This window comes from Terrapene carolina, unplaced genomic scaffold, assembly GCF_002925995.2.
Source record: "Terrapene carolina triunguis isolate 2854851 unplaced genomic scaffold, T_m_triunguis-2.0 Scaffold234, whole genome shotgun sequence".
Classification (NCBI taxonomy): Eukaryota; Metazoa; Chordata; order Testudines; family Emydidae; genus Terrapene; species Terrapene triunguis.
In genome coordinates this window covers 3,084,023-3,106,099 of record NW_020664585.1, presented here as the reverse complement: position 1 = coordinate 3,106,099, position 22,077 = coordinate 3,084,023, and the positions used below count along the sequence as shown (strand labels likewise).

General features: G+C 48.3%; 1 protein-coding gene across 1 annotated transcript; it reads right to left on the bottom strand.

Annotated features, from left to right (window-relative positions):
• Positions 1-756: 756 nt before the first annotated feature.
• On the bottom strand, positions 757-21,412 carry LOC112104219 (sodium-dependent serotonin transporter-like). The gene is made up of 14 exons (XM_026657006.1): positions 21,193-21,412; positions 16,345-16,479; positions 15,514-15,733; positions 14,568-14,706; positions 12,677-12,811; positions 10,041-10,144; positions 8,585-8,712; positions 7,686-7,798; positions 6,707-6,838; positions 5,469-5,568; positions 5,041-5,141; positions 2,523-2,690; positions 1,585-1,641; positions 757-864 (listed from the first exon to the last, which is right to left on the bottom strand). Exons 1-14 carry the CDS (start codon positions 21,410-21,412, stop codon positions 757-759), a joined length of 1,860 nt encoding a protein of 619 aa, XP_026512791.1.
• Positions 21,413-22,077: the final 665 nt, after the last annotated feature.

The window sequence follows — 22,077 nt, the reverse complement described above, 5'->3', positions numbered from 1 at the left end:
AAGGGGACTTTGATACCCGACCCAGGTGCACCTCCCACGGAAGTCTGTCTGCCACATTCAGGGGATGCTGTGTCAGGGGGCTAGCAAATGCATGTCAGTTGCAAGAGAGGGTAACTTGTGCTGATTTGGCATGCAGTGTTTTGAGCCAGATTGTGATCTTAGTTATCCTGCTGTAAAACTAGAGCAGTATGACTGAAGTCAGTGGAATTACTCTGGATGTACAAAGGGTAACTGTGATCACCATCAAGCGCTCTCTTTGTCTTATGCTTTCCTATGAGTTGTTTCTCCTATGATACACCACACTCCTGGGCTCCTTCAGCATGTCAGTTGCTCTAGTTTTGCACACCTAGCTACACGTTGATACAAGTTACATTCCTCTATGCCTTACCATTATTTTCTGGACAAGTTATATCTAATATGGAACTTACCATGCTGTTTGCCAGTTGAATTTGGCTCCGAATATTGCAAAAAATGTACACACACATCCATTTACTCTCCCCACCCGGCTGTTCTTTCCCCCTACATGTGTGTGAAGAACAGGTTTCTCCTCTGCAGTCCATTTTCTGCACCTGTCTGATCTAGCAGCCAGGTCACGGCGCAATGTTAATGAAGTAGCAGCCGAACCCCACTGCAGGAGGGAGGAGGAAGGGCTGCTGAGGAGGAGGGGCAACCCCTTTCTCTAAACCAGATCTCCTTGATAACAAGAAACCCAGCTGGGAAATCCTGAAGAGTGATGGGAGGGAAGTGGATTTAGGTTTAAATATGACACAGGATAGAGTTCCAACCAGTGGTTCTCCCCATGGCTACAGGGACATCCAGGCATGGCAATCCAAGCCGCTCCACTTTGTGGAATGCTCCAATGTGCTGTAACAGAGACAAGGAGGCGGAAGTCTGGGTACCGGGAATCGTTGTGCTTCCAAAGGCAGCGGTTCTGTTGGGTCTGTTTGTGCCCTCAGCTGAAGCTGAAGCACGTCTGCAATGGCGTAACTAACATTTAAGCAGGCGGTGCAGGTATGGAAGAAGAAGCAACTTCGGGGCTTAACACTGGTATAGTCATAGGGGAGTTGGGAGCACAACCCACTTCATAAATGTTGTTGCCAGACTAGCATGGGAGGGTGACTAGATGACCTCTCAAGGTCCCGTCCTGTCCTACGTCTCTGTGTTTCTATAACAATCAGGCTTCCACTCAGACTAAAATTTTATTTATACCTCAGACACATTTAAGGGCCAATCCAGCTCTCATTGCAGAAAGATTCTTACTGCCTTCAATGGGGATTGGATCGAGCCCATTATTAAGACCTGGACAGTACAGGCTTTTACAGAGATGCCGGTTTGTGTATAGGTGCTATGGCAGGAGGGCGTGGCCCACAGACGGTGGATTAGGTGTGTTCTCCACACCCTGTGGCGAGCTTTGGCCAGTGGGTACAACTCTTAGGGAGAGAAGCAGGGGAGCAGTTTAAACAGTGATGGCAGCTTTTCTCGTCCCTGTCTCTTAGTTGGTTTGGTAAGTAACAGTAAAGCCGAACAGCAGTCTAATGTCCCTTTGTGTGCTCCGTAGGACTATGGCACTGATGACATACATACTGAATCCGCTTGCTGGTCTCGTATGGCTTTCTCTGGTCGAATGCACACTGCTAGACGCTAGAGGATACAAGCAAAGAAAAAGCCAGGGGTTACCTACGGCTCTGGTGGCTAATGTAACTGGTGCCAAATTGGGACAAAAGCTGGGCAGATTTTCTGCCTCTCTCACATGCCGTTGAAATGCCAGAAGCCTGGGCACATCCCGGTGATTCTCACGTGGTTGATGGCACCATGGTGCCTGGTGCAGTTTAAGCCAATCAGAAATGATGGCACTACAGCTCAGCAGGTGCATTGTGCTCTCGGGTTAATGCTGACATGCCTCTCTTCGGGCAGGACGGCCCCTGATGTAATTGTGCGTGGGGTGCGGGAGCCCTCTGGATGGGAGATGGGGGCTTTCCCTCAGCTGAGGAGGAGTGAGGGACTTTGGAACCTACTGGGCTGCTCTCAGATTGGTCACTACAGTGTGATGTGGGATTGAAGCCTGTGAGAGGAACTGCTTGTCCTCATGGTTTTAGAAAGATTCAGGCTAATGCAATATAAACCCAGTGGGCCAAGTTAAAGTCAATGGGGTATGCCAGGGAGGAGTTCTGGCCATTGTAGACTAGGGATAACCATTAGAGCCATATTCCAGACGTGGCGCCATGGTCCCCTAGCCAGGCCCCGAGAAAGGCTTTAAAATGACTGTTGCTGGCCTAGGCTGGGCAGGCCAACAGTGCTAGCCTGGGCCAGTTTAAAATCAGTTCATCTGTCATGATTTAATTGCCACATGAACACAGTCACTAGGGGATGAGCAGAACTTTTCTACAGAGCTTCCAGACCCTGCCGGCTTGTTGAAGACTTGATCCCTTTCAAGTCTTTCAAAATGTGCTGCATCAAACGCTGGCTCCCACAATATCTGGCCCACCCAGGATTGTGACGCGTGACACTCAGCTCTTCCTGACCTGCTTAAGGGATCCAGGAGTCCAGACCAGCTTGTACACCATGTAGAAAGGGATACAGATGAAGGACGATGCTCCTATGAGGTACCCCACTGAGATACTCCACTCGGGGTAGCGATAGTCAAACAGCATGAGCGGTGGCTGGTCCAGGAGAGAGCTGACTATTATAAACTGTTAACAGATAACACAACCAATGTCAGACGAGCACATTCACGGAACAGCGCGTCAAGTCACATGCTCCACAACCACCCCTCAGCCAGTTTCAGTGGATTCACACCAGGGATGAATCTGGCCTGGTGTCTCTTGTGAAGAGGGAACTGGTTAATTGTCAGAAGAGGACAAAGCTCCTCCTGTGACATGGGCCACTGCACTGCATCACATGGCGTGACAAATTGTCTGTACAATGAAAGGCTAAAGAGGCCAATGGTTAGACAGACTCCTTTCAGGCCAGCTGGGATGCCCCCACCCCTCCACCAGCAAGTCATGGGACCTTCTGCAGTGCAAGGTGCTGTGCCAGCTCCTCCAGCACATGGGGGTACTACATTCATCCCTGGTGTAACCTCATTGAATTCCCAGGGGATCAGTTAGGGTGGATCATTTAGCCCTCGGCTTTATGAGTTTAATGTCTTCTTTTAGGTACATTTGCAAGTGAGTTTAGCGCTAGGGAAGGTCCTGTGCTGACAATCCTGGAGACGGACTCACTGTCTTTCTCCCCAGAACGGCTCCAGCCCAGGCAGCAGCGGTGCCAGCTTCCTCATTCTGCCCCACCCATGTGCCTCATCCCTGATCTAAGAAGAGTTCAGTCTCCAGGGTCAATTCAGCCAATGGCCTCTCTGCCTGCACTGCCAGTAAAGGTGCCAGCTGTGAGGCTGGTGTTGTGATGTGGCCGTCTGTCCGCCGGGAACTTGACTGAGGCCAGATGTATCCCATTCAGGCTGCCCCGGGAGTGTCCCTTTACGGGGCCTGCATTTCAGTATCCGTCCCCTGTGCCACTCCCCCAGGAATGTTAATAGATGGGTGGCATTTTGTACACAAGCTTCATGCAGCCTGGTGGGAGCTCAGCAACTACAACTCGGGTGCTCTGCAGACTGTCAGTGTCTCCTATTAAAGGGGAACGGCCTGGGATTGAATTTAGAAATTCTAGTTCGTTAGTGTTTGCTGCTGGAGGAGAAGCTGTGATTTCAGTGTGATACTTTGCTACTTATAATGTGAACAGATACTGCTGTATTAATGGCACCATCAGAACATTCACTGCAAACTCTCTCTCTCTCACACACACACACACACACACACACACACACACACACACTCTCTCTCTCTCTCTCTCTCTCTCTCTCTCTCTGTCTAGGACTTTGTTTAAAACTTCCAAGGGCAAAAAAGGAAAATAAAATGCAGAATGGAGGGGCAGTAGTGTTTGGGAGAATTTAGAAAGCTACTGTGGCGGTAGAGCACAATGTGATAAAAAGCCATTTAAACAGCATCACTGGGTTTTTTCCTCATGGAATTATTTGTTCATGATTATACTAGCATCACCTTGAACTAGCTCTCCAATTAAATCAAATCAATGTACAACATCTCACCAATCCCACTGTAAATAGAACTTTATTATGCAGCCTAATTTAATGCTCTTATTTCTCTTCTATTTGTATTCTAATCTTTAAAGGCCAATCTGGATCTTAAACTGACATTTCCCAGAATGATATTCCTAACACTGATCCAGTTTGTTTGTGGGGTTTTCATCAGATGAAGAAAACTGCACTCCAGTCACATGTCTGATTGGTATAACTAAATCATTTCCCTTCTGCCTTGATGACAACCTAGAATCTCAAAGTGCTTAAAACATTAATTAATCCTCACAATCCCTCTCCCTGTGCAAAGTAGGTAATATGAATATCCTCCTCATTTTACAGATGGGGCATTCTTTGAAGTCCAGTGAAAGGTTAGCACTTCAAAGGTGATGGATCCAGTACAAAGCATAGCACTAGAGTTGCATTTAAAATAGCAAACTTGGCAGGTTAAGCCACAGTACATTGTAGTCTATAGTGTCAACAGCTTTATTTCATAAGGGGGACATGATAGGGCCAAATTCATTGCTGGTGTAAGCAGGCATGACTGTGTTGACTTTAACTGAATTGCAGCTGCCAGCTGTGAGCTTGGCCCATGGTACATAGACTCTTATGAGCCTGAGCATATATTGTATGGCTTTTTCTTTGACAAATACGCAGTCTCAGTGAGTACAGACAGCATGTCATGCTCCCTTTTCAACTTAAGAGTTTCCTATTGATTTCTTGCTACCACAAACAAAGGGGAGACTTTCCATAAGCAGCCCTTCTCCCTGACACATCCAAGTGGTTTTCTCTGTCACCATGAACTGGACAGGAAACTGTGCATGGGCATCTATGCGTCACAGCCTCAGTCAGGCTGCATGCCAGAGTTCCAGCAAGCCAGAGAGGGACTTGCTTGATAGAAGGTTAAAGGAAAGTTGTAAACTTAATTTTTTGCTTGGGACAAATATACTCACCGCTAAAAAGGCAGGGCTGATGGCAACCCAGCAGACCTTCCAGAATATCCCTGGGGTGAAGCCCAGCATGGCTTTGACATCATTACAGAACCTCTGAATTCCTGTACGGGGGGCAGGAAAATCACAGACATGGTGTCACTGTCACAGCAGGGAAGAATCAGGCAGCACATGCAGAGCAGAGGACTTATTTAGAAAGAGTTTCATGAAAGTGCTGGGAACTGCTGCACATGTAGGTGGCCATTGTTGGCCCCAGCCATTGAACGATTCATGCACATATAAACATTTATCCATGAGGAGTCCATTGAAGTCACTGGAACTTATGTGCATAAAGTAAAGCACGTGTGTAAGTCTTTGCAGGATCATGACCATAGGTTATTCTGGTGCATAATATAAGCCTAGTTGTGGAGATGGATTTTTTTTCTCCTTACCATAAAACCACGACACAGCTATTGCTTCCAGTAACACCACCGCCAGAATTGAGCAGCTGGCACCAAATTCCTCCAGCAGTTTGACAACATATGCTCCACCCTGGAATGACAAACACAAGCAGGCTGTGATTGTAGTGGCTCTTACGTGGGAAGTGCAATGCTGAACTTTAGCCAGGGCCGGCTCCAGGCACCAGCTTGGCAAGCAGGTGCTTGGGGTGGCCACTCCGGAGAGGGGCGGCACGTCCAGCTATTCAGCGGCAATTCGGCGGACGGTCCCTCACTCCCGCTCGGAGCGAAGGACCTTCCGCTGCAGATCGCGATCGCGGCTTTTTTTTTTTTTTTTGGAGCCGGCCCTGACTTTAGCCACTTCCGTTGCACTAGTTTTCTCAAGCATTCCATTCACACTGACACCTACAAGCCCCATGTGGTGCTTGGGCGTGAAGGGGTTAAGAAGAAAATGAAGGAGACTTTTTTCTCTCCCTCTAGGTATGGGCTCAGGTGCGAGTCATGGAGCTGGCTGATTGAGGGAGTCAGTATAATGGGAGTCTGCGGGGACAAGTTAAGAGGAGCTAGGTGTAAAACAAGGGAGAGAAGAGTTCTGTTAACCTCCGCCCCCCACGTAACAGGAACATACCAACAAAGCAGGATGGGCTCTGAAAAGGAAAACAAGGACACTTCAAATGACTAGACTGTTTTAAATGTGTCAGCAAAATAGCGGATAATGGAGAGCCAGCTGATCAAGCTTATTTGGACTTTCTCAAAGCCTTTGACTAAGTCCCACACTCAAGGAAACTAATTAGTTTTGGGGTGAGGGGTACAGCTGTGTTATGAACTGGCTAAGAGACATGAACAAAACCAATAGCAATAAATGACCCATAGTGGTTCCCTCAGGTTTGGGCTAGGACTGTTGTTTAGTATATTTATTAATGATCTGGGACATGGCATAAAAAGCAAGGTAGCAAAATTTGCAAGTGACTCAAAATTAACCAAGCCAGTTGAGGGTGGAGAAGGTTGTGAAGAACTCCAGAGAGACCTTCCCAAGCCAGGTGAATGGGTGGTGCAGTTGCAGATGAAATTCAATGTTGACAAATGCAAAGTCATTCTGGTTGGAAAAGATGATCTGAACAGGGCTCTATGTTCGCTGTAGCCAGTTTTCATGGCTGAATTTTTTGCAAAGCCTGTGATGTTGGGCCTGCAGAGGAAGGAGGTAGCATCTAATGTGGCTCAGGCTTACTCACGTGCGTAAGGGTGGTGAGAGAGCCTAGAAAGCATATGGTGATGAGGCCAAGTACGAACAGCTCCCTTCTCTTTGCTAGGATGTGAGGGTATTCGTCCATTACGGCTGTGATCACCGCTTCCAGGCCTCCAAACTGCAAAAGCAGCCAGATAAGACATTTGGGTGAGCCAGAAAAATGAAGCACAGGGTGAAATTCTGCTCTTGGTGCAATCCCATTAATGTGTATGTTGGTTCATTAGCTTCATTGGTCTTTTTTGTGATTTACACCCATGTAACGGAGAGTAAAATTTACCCCTTCCCAGGGTTTGATTTACAGTTTCCTGTGCAGTTGTTATCAGCTGTGGGGAACGTGGTTTACCAGGGTTTATTTTCACATTTTTTAAAAAAATCATGAAATCTTATAATAAATGTTCAGATGAAATGAAATGTATAGAACATGAAAACCTTTTTATTTTTTATTTTGGTGAAAACTTTTACACTTTTGTTTGTTCCCATTTTCTTAACCAGCTCTACCAAAGCTCAAGTTCTTCTAGCATCTTGGGGGCTTGTAAGGAACACTGATAGGCCAAGTAACACCAAATAGGAATAGGGCCTGATCCCGAGACATGCTGAGCACGCGTTGCTCCCACAGCTTGCCGGAAGTATTGCTCAAGACCCAGTCCTAATTCTTTTGAAGCCAATATTCTACTCACATGGACTTTGGGGGAAGCAGGATGAGGCCCTTACTGAACAGAGAGGAATCAAAGACATGTTGAGTTCATCCATACCTGGGTCATATTTAGAGAGGTACAGATGGCATATTCTTTGTTACTGTTCCTGCCCCCCCCCACCCGTGCACCCCCCAATTTTGAATGATATATAGCAATGACCAAAAGTCCCACCCCAAAGTAACCCTTCTGGGAGCGAAGGGCCTGGAACGTACAATCATGACGTTCTTGGATCATTTTGCTCTCGCCCCATAGGGAAATCAAAGTACCTACCGTGCTGTCCAGCCCCAGAGTGATCATCATGAGGAAGAATATGATGGCGAAGAAGGTAGAGCCCACCATATTTGCGATGGCCTCAGGGTAGGTGATAAAAAGGAGACTCGGACCTAGAAGGGAACATCAGGTTATTTCCTTCCATCCGGTTGCTATGAAAATAGTCTGTGTTATGAAAGTCCCAGGGCATCTGCCTTCTGCTTATGATGATTTTCTTCCCATGCCGGAAAAACATTTAGGTGGAGATTTTCAAAGGCATGAGGGGCAGATAAATGTCTGTGAAAATCTTGCCCTTACTCAACCCTGCCAGGGCTTACCAGTCTGGGATTTCCCTTCCCGGATCGCCAGGCATTCCATCCCCTCCTGTGGCAGGTTATTCCACTGCCCAATTGACCTCGCTCTTGCTTAGTCTAATCATTTCACCTTTGGCCATTACTGTCTCTGTAGTCACCAATAGTGGGCACCACACACAGTAGCTCCCTAACTTCACCCCATGTTTGTTAGCTTGCAGAGGATCATATTCTGTCCCCACTTGCAGCTGTGTGACTCCAGCACGTTGACACTTCTAGGAAAGCTCCAACCTGAGTCGTGGTCTGGAATCTAAACGTTCATGCAGTGATCACTGTACTGACACATATAATTCAAGCCCTGTGAGGTCGGTGAGAATTGTCTTTCCTTACAATAGATGGGGACATTTGAGGCACAGAAAGGGGAAGTGACTTGCCCAGGGTCATACAGCAAAGCAAGGGACATAACTCAGATCTTGATGCTCAGGACGTTGGTTTCACCCCCCAGTCCCTAATGCATGGCTCCAGACAGGCAGCTTGCTGATATCCAGAGCTGGCCAGGGCTAAGGGGAAGGGACTATTCCAAGGCTAACAGGTGTAAGGGAGGCAAACCTTTATCTTTTGCTACATCTTCCACCTCCACGTCTCTCATTTCAGCCATGTAGCCCAGCACTGTGAAAATGACAAACCCTGACAGGAAGCTGGTCAGACAGTTCACCGCGCTGGTGACTATGGCGTCTCTGGAAGGCAGAACGGGAGCGGGTGACTAGAAGGGCAAGGTATTTCAAAAACTGTTTTTGCATTTGCATTTCTAGCCCCAGTCCCTAGAGGCCCAAAGCCTTCCCCTTATCCCCCTCCCCAAAGAAACCATAAAGAGTAAGAGCTGTAAAAGTGAGGTTTAGTTTGCTCACATCATGAGGCACAAGAGGGATTCATTCCCATGCACCTGAGTGGCCAGGACCGCTGCTGCTTCCAGCTCTGGAGGCAGGATTCATGTTTGGGAAGGACAACTCTGCTTGCTTAGGACTGAACAAAGAGCCGGACAGAATTTCCTTAAGCACCATGGGCTAGGGCACCCACAGGGGTAAGTGCTGGGATTTGGATTGTACCTGGGGAGTCCAATCTCTGGGACACTGTCAACCAGCCAGGAGCCAGAGGGCTGCCCCTGCTCTGTGCTGAACGGAGTAGGCTTTACACTGTTAGAGTTGGGATTAGCGCTCCGAAGTGCCTGGCCGCTCCTCTTCCAGGGAGGTTCCCATAGATTGCACATCTGGGAGTTTGGATCCTGCAGTGACAATTGGTTTGAGGCAGCCCTCTGTCCAGGTGACAGCACTGTCTCCCCTGGTGCTAGGATGAGAGCACTGAATAATTTGGGGAGCTGGCCCTGTCTGTTGGGGGTGTGACCGATATGTGCAGAAACAGCATAGAAACTGGTTCTTTCTGGAGGGCAGAGACAGTTCTAAGACCCACCCAGCTGAGCAATCCCATGGAAGCCCCCAGTGCCCTCTGGGAATCCACGGGAAGGTGCCTGACTGCTTAGAAGCAGCATTCCCAGACAGCAGAGCAGTGGCTGCTGATACCCTCCCCCCCCATTGCATGGGAGCAAGAGGGAAGCTGGAGGCCCTTGGCAGAGGCTCCCATCCCACTGCTTGGGCTCACTGTCCTGCCGGATGTGGCTCGGGGCGCACTGCGGGATCACATAGGCCTGGCACTTTCAGGGGTATTTTTGCTCAGGCAGAGGCCGAGCTGCCCTTCTGCAGGGGCAATTTGTGCCTTCAACACTTGCAGCTGCACCTTTGTACCCGGCAGAGAGGAACTGGGAACCCCGTTCTAAGAGCTTGCTCCTCTGGCTCTTCCATTTGCACCGGAGGCAGTGAGGAGCCCAAGGACTAGAATTCTCACCTGCAGGCAAGAAGGGGGGACAAGTGGCAGGCCCGCGGGAGGGAGCCTGCCCCGTGCTGGCCTGTGCAATGTGGGTGAGTTTTCTGTGTGTTCTGCTGCTCATGGGAGGCTCGGCTCACATCCTGCTGCTGGCTAGTCTGCCAGGGCAGAGTCCGCGGTTTCTTACCGGTAACAGTTATTGTTGAAATGGTTGTAACTGGCGAGTGCGAGAAGAACACCAAACCCAGGGCCCAAGGAGAAAAAGATCTGGGCAGCAGCATCAACCCAAACCTGGCCAAACAAGCAGAGACGCTGAGTTAGAGGCAGGAGGACGGGTGGATCCCAGGGGCTGTGACCCGGCCAGGAAGCCCATCTCCCAAACACACACAGGCCACCTCCCGCTCATGGGGTGTGAATGTGGGCACCACAAATAGGTCAGCTCCCTTTGCGTTCTCTCTGACCCCCAGGCCGTGTGTAACGGAGTGCAGCTCTAACCGTCTGTTTCTGAAATGTGCCCTTTGCCTCATTTTGAAAGCGCTGAAAAAAATCCCAGGTTGGCCAGGCTGCCTGTGGCACTGTGCCTTATATGTGTGTCTGCTCTTCACTGGGCTCGTCTGCGCTGGGCAATTACATCACTCTGGAGCGTGGCCCAGAGGAGTGGTGGTAACTAACATGGTATTACGCACAACTGAGTATAGCCAGGGTATCATGTCAGCAGGTCGTGGTTAGCCCCAGGGAGCAAGCAGCTGCTCCAATGCTGAACGCTCCATGCTAGATTCTTGTTTACACTGTGGCCCCTCTGCACCACTCTCGCAGTGCCGACGGGTGTTCCGTGTGTCAATGTCATAGATCCCATGCAGCTCAGGGACCGGCTTTAACACAATGTGAGGTCCCAGGGCAGACAAGCCCTGGGGTTGTGTGTCACATTGCTGACCCCTATTTAAATATATTTCCCTGACTACTCTTTCTTGGATGTGGTTCCCTTGCTTGCCCTTGCTCCCCAATTCCTCCTGGAAGGACACCCCAGACACAGGGAGGAGTTGGGGAGATGGATCTTCTAGGGTGAAGGGAAGCAGGTGTCCTTCCACGGGTAATTTAGCAGCAGAGAACTTGAACAGTGACACCTAATTCAGCTGCAGTCTAAGCAGAGAAATCAGGATGAGAGAAGGGATGAGGATGTGAAACTGCAGCGCACCCAAACCCTCTCCTGGCATCCAGCTACACTGGGGCTTGGCTCACAGTTCCTGGAAGAAGTGATGGCTGCAGCATGATTGGCCGTGTATCTGTTATGAAAGGTTTTAATTGGAAAGTATATCACTGATTACCTTTAATGAAAATTCTCAAGTGCAGCTCTGCAGTAATTACAGACAGGAAGTCTATTGTCAGGCCCGCTTTACAAAGATGGGGCGAAAACACAGCATAAATAACACTCGACGGCAAATGAGATGGGTGATTCAATTAAAGATTTACATTTCCAAGAGCTTGTCCAGTGCGCCTCTATTTTCTGAAGGAATAATGAACCTATTACTCTCTGGTTCGCAGATCTGCGCTGGGAGTCTCTGCCAAATGAATCCGCAAGCACTGGCAGCTGGGGGGGGGGGGGTTGGGGTGGCATTTAAAGGCAGTTGCTTGCTGAGGTGAATACAGCAGATGTACCATCATGTGGGAGGATGGGAGATCCAGCAGGTGCAATTAATGTCACATTAAGCACATTTAACGCTGCTGCTAGCATCATCTCCCTGATTGGTTGCTCTGATCACATCAGCCCCTCCCTCTGAGTCCCCCCTTCTCTACTGCATTGCTTACAAGTCTTTGTCCTTGCCTTTAGACTGGGACTGTTCAGCCTACAAAAGAGACGACTAAGGGAGGATATGATTGAGGTCTATAAAATCATGACTGGTGTGGGGAAAGTGACTAGGGACGTGTTATTTACCCCTGCACATAACACAAGAACCAGGGGTCACCCAATGAAATTAGTAGGCAGCAGGGTTAAAACAAACAAAAGGAAGTAGTTCTTGACACAACACACAGTCAAGCTGTGGAACTCTTTGCCAGGGGATGTTGTGAAGGTCAGAAGTAGAACTGGGTTCAAAAAAGAATTAGATAAGTTCATGGAGGATAGATCCCTCAATGGCTCTTAACCAAGATGGTCAGGGACGCAACCCCATGCCATGGGTGTCCCTAAATCTCTGACTTCCAGAAGCTGGGACTGGATGACAGGGGGCGGATCATTTGGTAATTGCCCCATTCTGAAGGACCTGGAACCAGCCACTGTCAGAAGACAGGATACTGAGCTAGATGGGTCATTGGTCTGACCCAGTGTGGCCGTTCTTATGTTCTTAAAGGCCCCCCATGACGTAGCCCCAGCCTGTAGCTCCAGCAGTGGAAGGGCGCCGTTACCATTATGCCACACTCAGAGCAGGGCGAGGCAACGTGGCAGAAGAAGGCCTGTGCCCAGTCAACACAATAGCCTCCAGCCTGGCTGGTGCTGGCAGAGATTCTACACCTCTGATTGTCCCTCATGTAGCCAAGAGTGTTGAGTTTGGGCTGGCATGTGTGGAGTTCAGCTGTGTCTGTCCATGCTATACCTGTCTTGGGATAGACAGGCAGAGGCCTGATGTCTCCAGGGCTGTTAAGCCAGCTCTGACGTCACATAAATGGTTTAAAATATAAAAACGAAACGGAGCATTGAACCTGTCTCAGCATCTTCCAGGCTCTCGGATGGCTCCTGTATACATCGCTAAATACAACAAACCCCCAGTGGCAAGGAGTGCTCCTTAGCAGGTCAGAGCCTGGGCTGGGGATCTGCTGGGTGTAACTTACAGCAGTGCTCATGAGTTTCTCCCAGTCGGGTCTGAGATAGAAGACGATCCCTCTCCAAGCCCCTGGCAGAGTAGCTCCCCGAACCAGCAGTATGAGGAGGACGATGTAAGGCAGCGTAGCTGTCACCCACACCACCTGAAAGGAGAGACCGGACAAGGGTTTCAGTGACAGGAGAGACAGACGCCGGCCACTCCTCTAGGTCACATCCAGCAAAGAATTAATGCAGATATTTGCAGGGTCGTCACCGACGCTCTGTGTCAAACGGCCTCCCGTCTTTGTGGCTGAGCTGGTGAGAGAGACGAATGGAATTCAGTCTTAGTGGCCACCGTTTGGAATGATCGCTCAGCTGCGGGGTCAGAAAATGACTCTCCAAACCTCAGTGACATTGGAGTCTGCCCCTGGCTCGCTGATCAGTAGTGCGCTCAGCTTAGAATGGGTTCGCTCATTGCCTTTGGCAAATGTAGGAAAGAATTTCATGCCTCCCAGGTGATGCTGTGCTGCTGAGAAAGGATGATAGATACAGCTTGTGGGGGGACTTGGTAACAACTTTGGTAGGGAAATAGCTAGATGACCTCATTTAGTCTTTGCAAGACTGAGCTCTTACATCTGTGCATTCCCAGGTCTGACCTGGGAGTCGGTGGGGGAAGTTTGCTGCTCGGGGACTGTGCATGCACTGATCATTCAGATAGAACAGTCGGAACAGAGGTTGCCCTAATTGATCCTAACAACAACATTCTACGCTATGTGCTTATCTGGAGGCCTGATTTGTGCTGATCCCCCACTGACTCCAAGTGGGCACGCCGCACAAGCGGGCCAAAACCTTCCGCCAAATCTTGTGTCCGTGAAAAATGCAGATTTGGCAACACCGAAATGTGTGGGGAATTTGTGTCGGTCTGGCTGAATTGTTTCAGTTAAAAAACAGACACAGCTTCTGAGCAAGTCAAAATGTTTCAATTTTTCAATTCAAAATTACTTTTTGTTTTGACTGTCCCTTCAATTTTGTTTTTTAAAAATTAAAACAAAACCTTAAATGCTTGGAATCAAAACAAAACATTTCATTCAACCCCACATGATTTTTTTTCCAACTTTTTGATTCACTGAACATTTCAAAAAATTTCATTTTGGGGTTGGAGTGAATTTTTTTTTTTTACTTGCCATTGAACCAAAATATCAATTATTTGCACAACTCTACTCAGCACTGCTGGAAATCAGGCAAGGAGGTATGTTTTTTCCTTCTGCTTCCCATTTCTTCTTCTGCAGACTGTAGTACAGCGTACAGAGAGAACCCCGCCGTTGTGGCTGGCAAGCAAGGGGTGCCCAGTTTCAAGGGCACCTTCAGTTGTTGAAAGGGACTGTATTTAGCCCTGGACTGGAGTGAGTAACATTGTCGGAAGCTTTGGAGCAGTGAGAACATGAGGCAGACAGACTGCAGGAGAAAACCACCTGCATTTCTTATGGACTGTCCCAAGACGGCAGAGCAAATATGAGTTACAATCTATTGGATGAATTTTGCCTTTTTTCCTTTATTTGCAAATTGCCAGGGAGCAGACGCCAGAGTTCTCACGTGTGTTTATTGTTGAAATGACGCCCAGATTTCATGGGTGAACAATCCTTGGGCAGCAGACCTCCGGCCATGTGCAATCCCCGCTCTGCCAGGGAGTCCCATCCACTACAACAGATCACAAGCGCAGTGAATGCGCTGTACCAGGCTCCTCTGCTGAGGTGCTTGCTTGTGAGATGCAGAGTGCTAGGGGTGTGCGTCTACACGGCAGGCCCTGAGGGTTAGTGCAGCAGGCTCTGCGTTAGCCGTATGATGCCTCTGCATTGGGAATATGAAGCTATTACTCATTCGGACACTGACAGGAAGAACAGGTGTGGGAGCCCTCCTTACCTTCCCTGAGGTTTTCACTCCTTTCCACAGGCTGAAGTAAACAATCGTGAAGATGAGAAAAAGGCAGAGGAGAAGCTGCCAGCGGATCCCGCCGACGTCATACAGGCCACTGGATTTCTGAATCTCAAGGACCTTCCTCCTGTGGCAAAAAAACCCCGGCGGCTTAGTCACTACCGTGTTTCCCCGAAAGTAAGACATCCCCCGAAAATAAGACCTACTTCCAGTTTTGCCTCTCGCTGTAATATAAGGCATCCCCCGAAAATAAGACCTCCCGGATAATAAGGCCACCCCGGAATATAAGGCCCTGAAGCTCCAGGAAAAATAAGACCTCCCCTGAAAATAAGACCTAGCGCATCTTTGGGAGCAAAAATTAATATAAGACACTGTCTTATTTTCGGGGAAACAGGGTAATACAAGAAAGAGGGGGAATGCTGAGCCATTGTCCACTGGGAGGCTGATGTAATGGCCAGATCTGACACCCTGCCCCTGGCATGCACAGTCCAGAATGCCCTTCCCCAGAAGGAACATTGCTGAGCTGTGACTGACCTGTAAGAACTATGGTTGAGAGGGTAAGGCTGAAACCTGAGCACTGGGACTCCTACATGCTGCTCTTCACCCAGTCCCTGGCTCACTATGTATAAGGGCCTCAGGTTGGCAAATCACGTAACCGGTCTATGCCTCAGTTTCCCTGTATGTGAAATGCGGGTAATACTACTTACCCACCGCATGGAGCAGCGGGAGCCATGTTTGTAAATCTTGCTGAGAGTCCCAAATGAAAATGTAAAGCAGTGTTATTATGTGTCTGCCTGAAATGGAAATGCCAAAGATCATTCCTTCTGCTACTCTGCATAGCAGGCCCTCGTGCTGAGGCGCTGTGGTGATTGGATGCCAACGAGCGAGAGATTTCCCCCTAGCCCAGTCACGTAATCCACTTACATGCACTTACGTATAAAACTCTTCTGCTGGCGACTTGGAGAAGGTGGTCCAAGTCACGTTGCTCTTTCCAAAGTAGTTGGTGCAGTTGGGGGTGTTCCAGGGATTGTCACAGCTGGTCCAGGGCAGGGTACCAGTGAAGGAGGAGTAGAAATAGTACAGGGCCCAGGCGATGATGGTGTTGTAGTAGAAGGAGACGTACAGGGCGATGATGCAAATAGCAAAGCCAATGCCTGTGTGGAGAGAAGGGCGAGGTCTTTAGAGGAGCACATCATGGGATCCCTGCAAGCCAGGCAGTCCATGCGCATTGGTTCTCTTCCACATCAGTCATGGCATCCCTGCATAACTCCATGGGACTGAGTGAGAGCTGTACACAGAGCACCGGATTCCAGGGATGGGGGCTTTATTCCCATGCGCTGCTAGTAGCGTTAGTTGTGTCAGGCCAGTTAATGGAGTTACATCTGGGATGAATTTGCCCTATTGTGACAGCTACTTATTTCTGTGGTTTTCCATATTTTGGACACTGCTGCTTTAAGAGGAGCAGCGGAACAGGTTGTGGGAAGGGAAATGAGAAGGGGAAGGGGTCCCGGGAGCTGGGGAGCTTGGACAGCCGTGTGCTGCAAGGCTCTGTGTGCAGGGAGGGAGGGGCAGTTGAGACATGGAAGAGGTGTTGTCTGTGAGCTATAAATATTACTGCAAATGCATCTCACAGGGGGTGACAACGTACCTACCTGCAGCAGGACTCTAATTTACCTTCATTTCTCTCCGTTTGGCAAAGCAGAGGACACAGCCCGTTAATGCTAAGTGAACGTTGAGTTTCCAGGGTGGGGGCAGGGTGTCTTACCTTTAAAGATGGGACAGATGCGTTTCCAGATGGAGATAGCTCCTGTCCTGTGAAACTGGCCCAGGGCCAGCTCCATGTAGAAGAGAGGGACTCCTCCAAAGATGGCCATCAGCGTGTAAGGAATGAGAAAGGCCCCTGCAGCGAGAGAGGCAAAACCACCACAGAACATCATGGCATGCACAGCAGCAAAGGCAGACTCACAAGCCAGCCAGATGGGTTGGGAATATCTATTTGAAACAGCATGTCTGGGCTCCAGGACTGCGTCACGATCCTGCCCCTCTCTGAGCACGGGGTGGGCACCTGAGCTCAAATCCCGGCCCTACTGAAATCCGTGGGGGTTTTCCCATTGACTTCAGCAGAGCCAGGATTTCACCCCCAAGTTGCAGCTGTGGCTTTCCTGCTACCCCAATGATACAGGACTGGGTGCACAAGGGCTCTGCACCCCTCATGGAAGCACTGGAAGAGACCTCTTCCTACACAGCCCACATCAGCATCCCAGCGCTGACAACAAGGGACCCCTTTATGTAGCAGACCTGCCTGCAAACAGGTAGGTACGTACCGATCCCCCAGCTCCCCGCGGAGTTGATGTTGGTGGAGTTACACTAAAGGTGAATTGGGCCCGTCCTCCATGCAATGTGTGGGAATGTAGATGAGAGATTGTTTACTGAGTGGGCTCAGTGTCTGTGAGACATACTGCAAATTCTCGACAACACTATCTGGGTACATGCGTGTATGTAACGGAGCCAATGAATCAACGTTTTCTCCCTACGAGCTGTGGTAACGCACTGGCTTTTATGAGTGGTTGGATGTTCTGAAGTGTGTGTGTGATGGTGTCATTACCTGTCCATAAGGGGGCCCCTTTTAGCCAGGAACAGACGGATTGGCTGTAACACTGGGCCGTGCAGACGATCAGAAGGGAGAGAATAAGATATTAAGCACCTTTCAGGTTTTAAAGGCTCTACAGAGAAAATCCCAATGAATATGTATCGTCACTCAATGAACTCAATAATTAATGCTGTAATTTGCATTATTCATGACGATGCAGTAATTACTAGGGCTAGACTTGTGCCCACTGGATTCTTTCTAACTGGAACTGCTCTCTCTATTCATCAGATTATCCTATCGGGATTAGTTAACTTACCCCCCACGGCTCCTCTCTCTGAAAGTCCCATACCCAAGGAAAGGGCTGCTTTATACTATCCAGTGCACATGTGGGGTTTTCCTTTGGATGAATGGCCACTGGCAAGGGGTCATGTAGGGAGATGTGGGCGTCACCAGAGCTCCTGTGAATGTGAACAAGGGACATTTAACTCCTTCTGCTCAAGAAGGTACGTGACTAGGCGGGGGTGAACCTGCAAAGGTGTTGGGTTCCTGCTTGCATCAGCATCCAGAAATCTGGGTACTTCTCGAAACTATCCAAGCCTCCTGCAACTGCAGACTCAGGCTGGGAATCCAAGAACAGCCTCTCACCATAGTAATTTGGTTCTGGCCTGGGCTGTAAAACGAGGACTCACTAAACACATTTTCCAAGACATCACGGTCACACTGACCCCCAGAAAGCCAGAGGACAAGGGCGAAGATGCCTTCTCAGCAGCTGAAAGGCGGCAGTGGTGTCAGATCCATGCAAGTGAAGGCACTGAAGGAAAGTGACCTGGATCTCAAGGGAATTCATGGCTATTCATCCCCACCATCGCCCCACTTCAGGGCCACAGGCTGGGCTTGAGCTACCGCAGCAGCCAGCAACAGGGACGGTGTCTTGCTAGATGTCTGAACAGCCCCAAGCACAATGGGGCCTGACCCTGAGCACGCCTGTAATGTAAAGCATAGCGGTGGAAACCTGAGGTCGCAGATGTAACCCATGATGCTGGGTCTCAAGGGGGAGGAGAATGGAAGAATTGTTCTGAACTCTTCACTTACAATCAGAACAGGCATTGCCATGCGGGGACTGGCGCAGATGGGATATAGAGCTCGGTTATTATTGGCTCAGCTGGGTCGTACCATTTAAGCATAGCCCAGAGTGAGGGGCAGGGCGGAGCTGTGCTGAGCAGGGGAAGCAATGGGAAGCATTGTACCTTGCAGATACAGAATGCCACCCAGAGCTCCCAGGCCTGCAAAGGCTGAACCTGTGCAGGAGGCAGCTTATTACTCCCCAGGAGGGTGTCCAGAGCGGAAGGGGAGCTCTGGCTCCATCCCCTTTTGGAGCTCTGTGCACAGGAGCATGGGCTTATAGATTCCCTCATGGGGTCAAAAGCCTGACTCCAAAACTCAGTGGCGTCGGGCAGGGGCAAGAGAACGGGAAAGTGAAACGGTTTGTAAAGGGGAAGGCTGCCAGCCCGCGCTGTGCACAGCACAAAGCAAACAGCCAGCACCCTGACAAAGTACACGGCAGCCCCACACTTCTTTCAGCTCCACTGAGCAGAGTCGTTCTTGGTAACCTGGGGAAGGATGCTTCAAAACCACGCTCGCTCTTCTGACCGTGTCCTTTCAAGCATGAGCAAACTGCGGCGACTGAGCAGGAACAAAATGGCATCCGTCCCCAAACACTAGCACCTGCTACCACTGGCCACCTTTTGTAGAAGCCACGTTACCCTTTCCCAGCAGGATTTCTGACCGCAGAGTTCAAGCACTAGTCACTAAAGCTGCACTCTCAGCCCTAGTGCTGTCAGAGTGTCCATTAGCTCGAAGGGGGATGATGCTGTTTAATGACTGGCTGTTTTCAGTGACTGTAACTCCACCCTTTACAGCTGTAGATTGGAGAGGCACAAACAATCCTGTGTACAATGGTGTCCCTAGCCTCTGTTTGCCAGAAGCTGGGAATGGGCGACAGGGGATGGATCACTTGATGATTATCTGTTCTGTTCATTCCCTCTGGGGCACCTGGCATTGGCCGCTGTTGGAAGACAGGATACTGGGCTAGATGGACCTTTGGTCTGACCCAGTCTGGCCACTCTTATGTTCTTACGTTTTTATGTACAACTAGGACCCCAGAGCACCTCTTAAAGCAGCTAGAAACTAGGCTAACCAGCCTGTTGCTTGAAATATGTATTTGATAACCTGCCAGGAGCAGTAAACCCCCCGACAAGTAGTGCTGCAGCAATTCACGTGCATCCTACTGGAGGTCAGCAGAAATAGTTGCATGAAATGCAAACAGGGGCATAGAATGATTGAGACCTGGTTCATGACAGTCTCTCTAGCCTGCTCTTTATAGAATCTGATCATTTGCCAAGGAAGAGAACAAATGCTGCGCACCTCTCTGTGCAAGGAAAGCAAAGGTTGCAAACTCCTGACTGAAACAGGACTGTGCTAGCGGACATTGCTATTCGTTACTTTCAGGGAGTGTTTTAAATGTTAATCAAAAAAGAAAAGTGTTCACAGTGGACAGAATTTAAAAGTTTCCTCTTACTTTGCAGGTAACTTGCAGCCCACAACTGTAACAACTTACACAACACTCAATTTTCTTGAGGGAGAGAAGCCCAGAAACTGGCTTTTATGAAAGCAGAGGGTTGGTCTTGGAAGGAGAGCTTAGGAAATGGCCTTTTCATGAGAGTGAAAATAGTTCTGTAAGTTCTATTGTATGACAAAAGCAGAATGTCTGCGAGGAAGGAAAGCCAGTTAAAACACAATTACTTTTATTAATGTATATTAGAGCGTAAGTGACAAACCAATCATATCTGATGTGTGCTCTCTCTCTCCTGCCCTCTCTCTACTTCTCTCTTTGTGCCATTTCCTCTTTCTTTCCTTTATTTAAGACACCCTGTGATTGTTTTGACAGTTTTATTAAATGGCTTTTACATTTATATTTACTTGGCACGTTTAAGGAAAATATGTTCAGGCCAAATTGACAGCTAGGAGCTAACGGCTGCCCTCAGTTTCACGGGGGTTAACTCAGAATAACTCCATGGACTTCAGTGTAGATATTTTGGATCTACGTGGCTGAAACTGAGATCAGAATCCAGCCTGCAGTGTGTAGCATGGCATTAATTATTTTCTTCTAATTTGCCACGCATTAAGGTGTGATACCCAAATGCCCATGGCTTTTGGCAATTGAATCCACTGTGTCTTCTGCAAACAGCACAAAGTCTCCATTTCCACATTTTCACTTTCTTAAAAAGGATTTTTCTACTCTTGTTTATTTAAAACAGTTTGTTTGCTCATCAGTTGCTGAAAACCTGTTCTAAAATCAGGATTCTGGTTTGTCTTGAACTTTCAGGTAATTATTTCTATCAGGAAGAAATAATTGGAATGTTTAATTAATTGGTTGAACTACTGAAGTCTGTTTTATTTAGTGCTGAAGGCTAGTACCATGGACAGCTCCTTAAGGAGCTATTTGGCTTTATTTTTCAAGCCCATGACTGTGCTAGCCCTACACCTGTAATCCTGCACAGTAATCTTAAAGCAAGGATGTTTTGGACATTTGAAATGATGATCTTAAAATGTAAGCCATCACAAGTGATCAGTTTCACAAACTGGGAAGACTGCAAAGTTAACAACAACCACACAGGATTTGATCTTTTCGGTCCCATTCGACATTTTCCGTTTTCTTTTTTAAAAACTTGTATATTAATCATAAAAATTGCATTTCCCCTCCCATATTCATAAATTCACACCTCTAATCTCATGAGGATCAGCATTTCTGGAAAGATATTTAAAATAAGAACAGGTAAAACAGAAAAGAGAGACAAATCCCAGCAGAAGTTTTGTCATTCACCGAACTTTCTGGGTTCACAATAAACGCTGTAAGAACCAACTAAACAAAAGAAAGAAATAATAAATTTTTAAAAATTGAAAAATAAAAAGCCACTTTCTTTTCTTTAGAAGAGGATTAAAAAAGTAAAGTTGTGTCCTTACCCCCTCCATTCTGATAACAGATATAAGGGAACCTCCAGACGTTGCCCAAATCTACAGCAAATCCAATCACGGATAAAAGAAAATCCATTTTTTTGCTCCACTTGTCCCGGGAATCCGTTTGGGTTGTGAGCAACACAGGGTTGGCAGCGTGGCTGGAGTTTGTTCGTATATCCTGCCTGGGAAGGCTAGCCGCTTGAACTGGAGAGTTCTGCTCTGACATTCTGCCTCTGATGCAAATCCTGCAGGATTCAAGCTGAAGAAGTTTGAGAAGGGAAGGATTTTTTATTGCTCCTGACAGCTCCAAGGAGGGGAGTGTCACACTGACTGGGCTTCTCCACCTCCAGCTTGGAAATCCACACCAGGAGAGAGGAGCCATAAGAAAGACCCATCCTTTGATCAAAGGCAGGAGGGGGAGTGGAGAAAGCATTTCATTTAGAGCATAGCATTGAAATGCTGGGACCAACTTTATAATGCTGGTGTTTTAACAGGTTCTCTTTACAGAGGTTTGATATCAATACAGGCGTACACTGTGCTCTTGTGCAGGGTGAAGTTGTTACAAGGCAGAGCGTGAGATTTATCATCATCATTCCTACTATGTTAGGTTGATTTGGAACCATTCGGGTTAAGTGAAAATGTATTTTCATGTTGCTAGCCTGACCACTGCATCCTACATTCAGTTGCTCTTGATTATATCATGGGCAGGGCTGGCGTGGCAGGTTCCATAAAGACCATGGATTGATGTATCTATACATAGCATTACTTCGCATCAGAAGCAGCAGTTCTGCTTTGCTCTCACACTGTCTGATAAACAGCCATGGCTTCATTCTTTCTGGATTTTTTTAGAAAGCCACAGTCTCCTTACATTACTAATAATGGACACATTAT

What these genes read in the sequence shown, in the direction of transcription:
- LOC112104219 (XM_026657006.1), bottom strand. Translation starts at nt 21,412, where the DNA reads ATGTCAGAGCAGAACTCTCCAGTTCAAGCGGCTAGCCTTCCCAGGCAG. An exon ending in CTGTTATCAGAATGGAGGGG is followed by an intron (nt 16,480 to 21,192) that starts GTAAGGACACAA and finishes CTCTCGCTGCAG; the next exon opens with GGGCCTTTCTCATTCCTTAC. An exon ending in GAGTGAAAACCTCAGGGAAG is followed by an intron (nt 12,812 to 14,567) that starts GTAAGGAGGGCT and finishes CTCTCCTTTCAG; the next exon opens with GTGGTGTGGGTGACAGCTAC.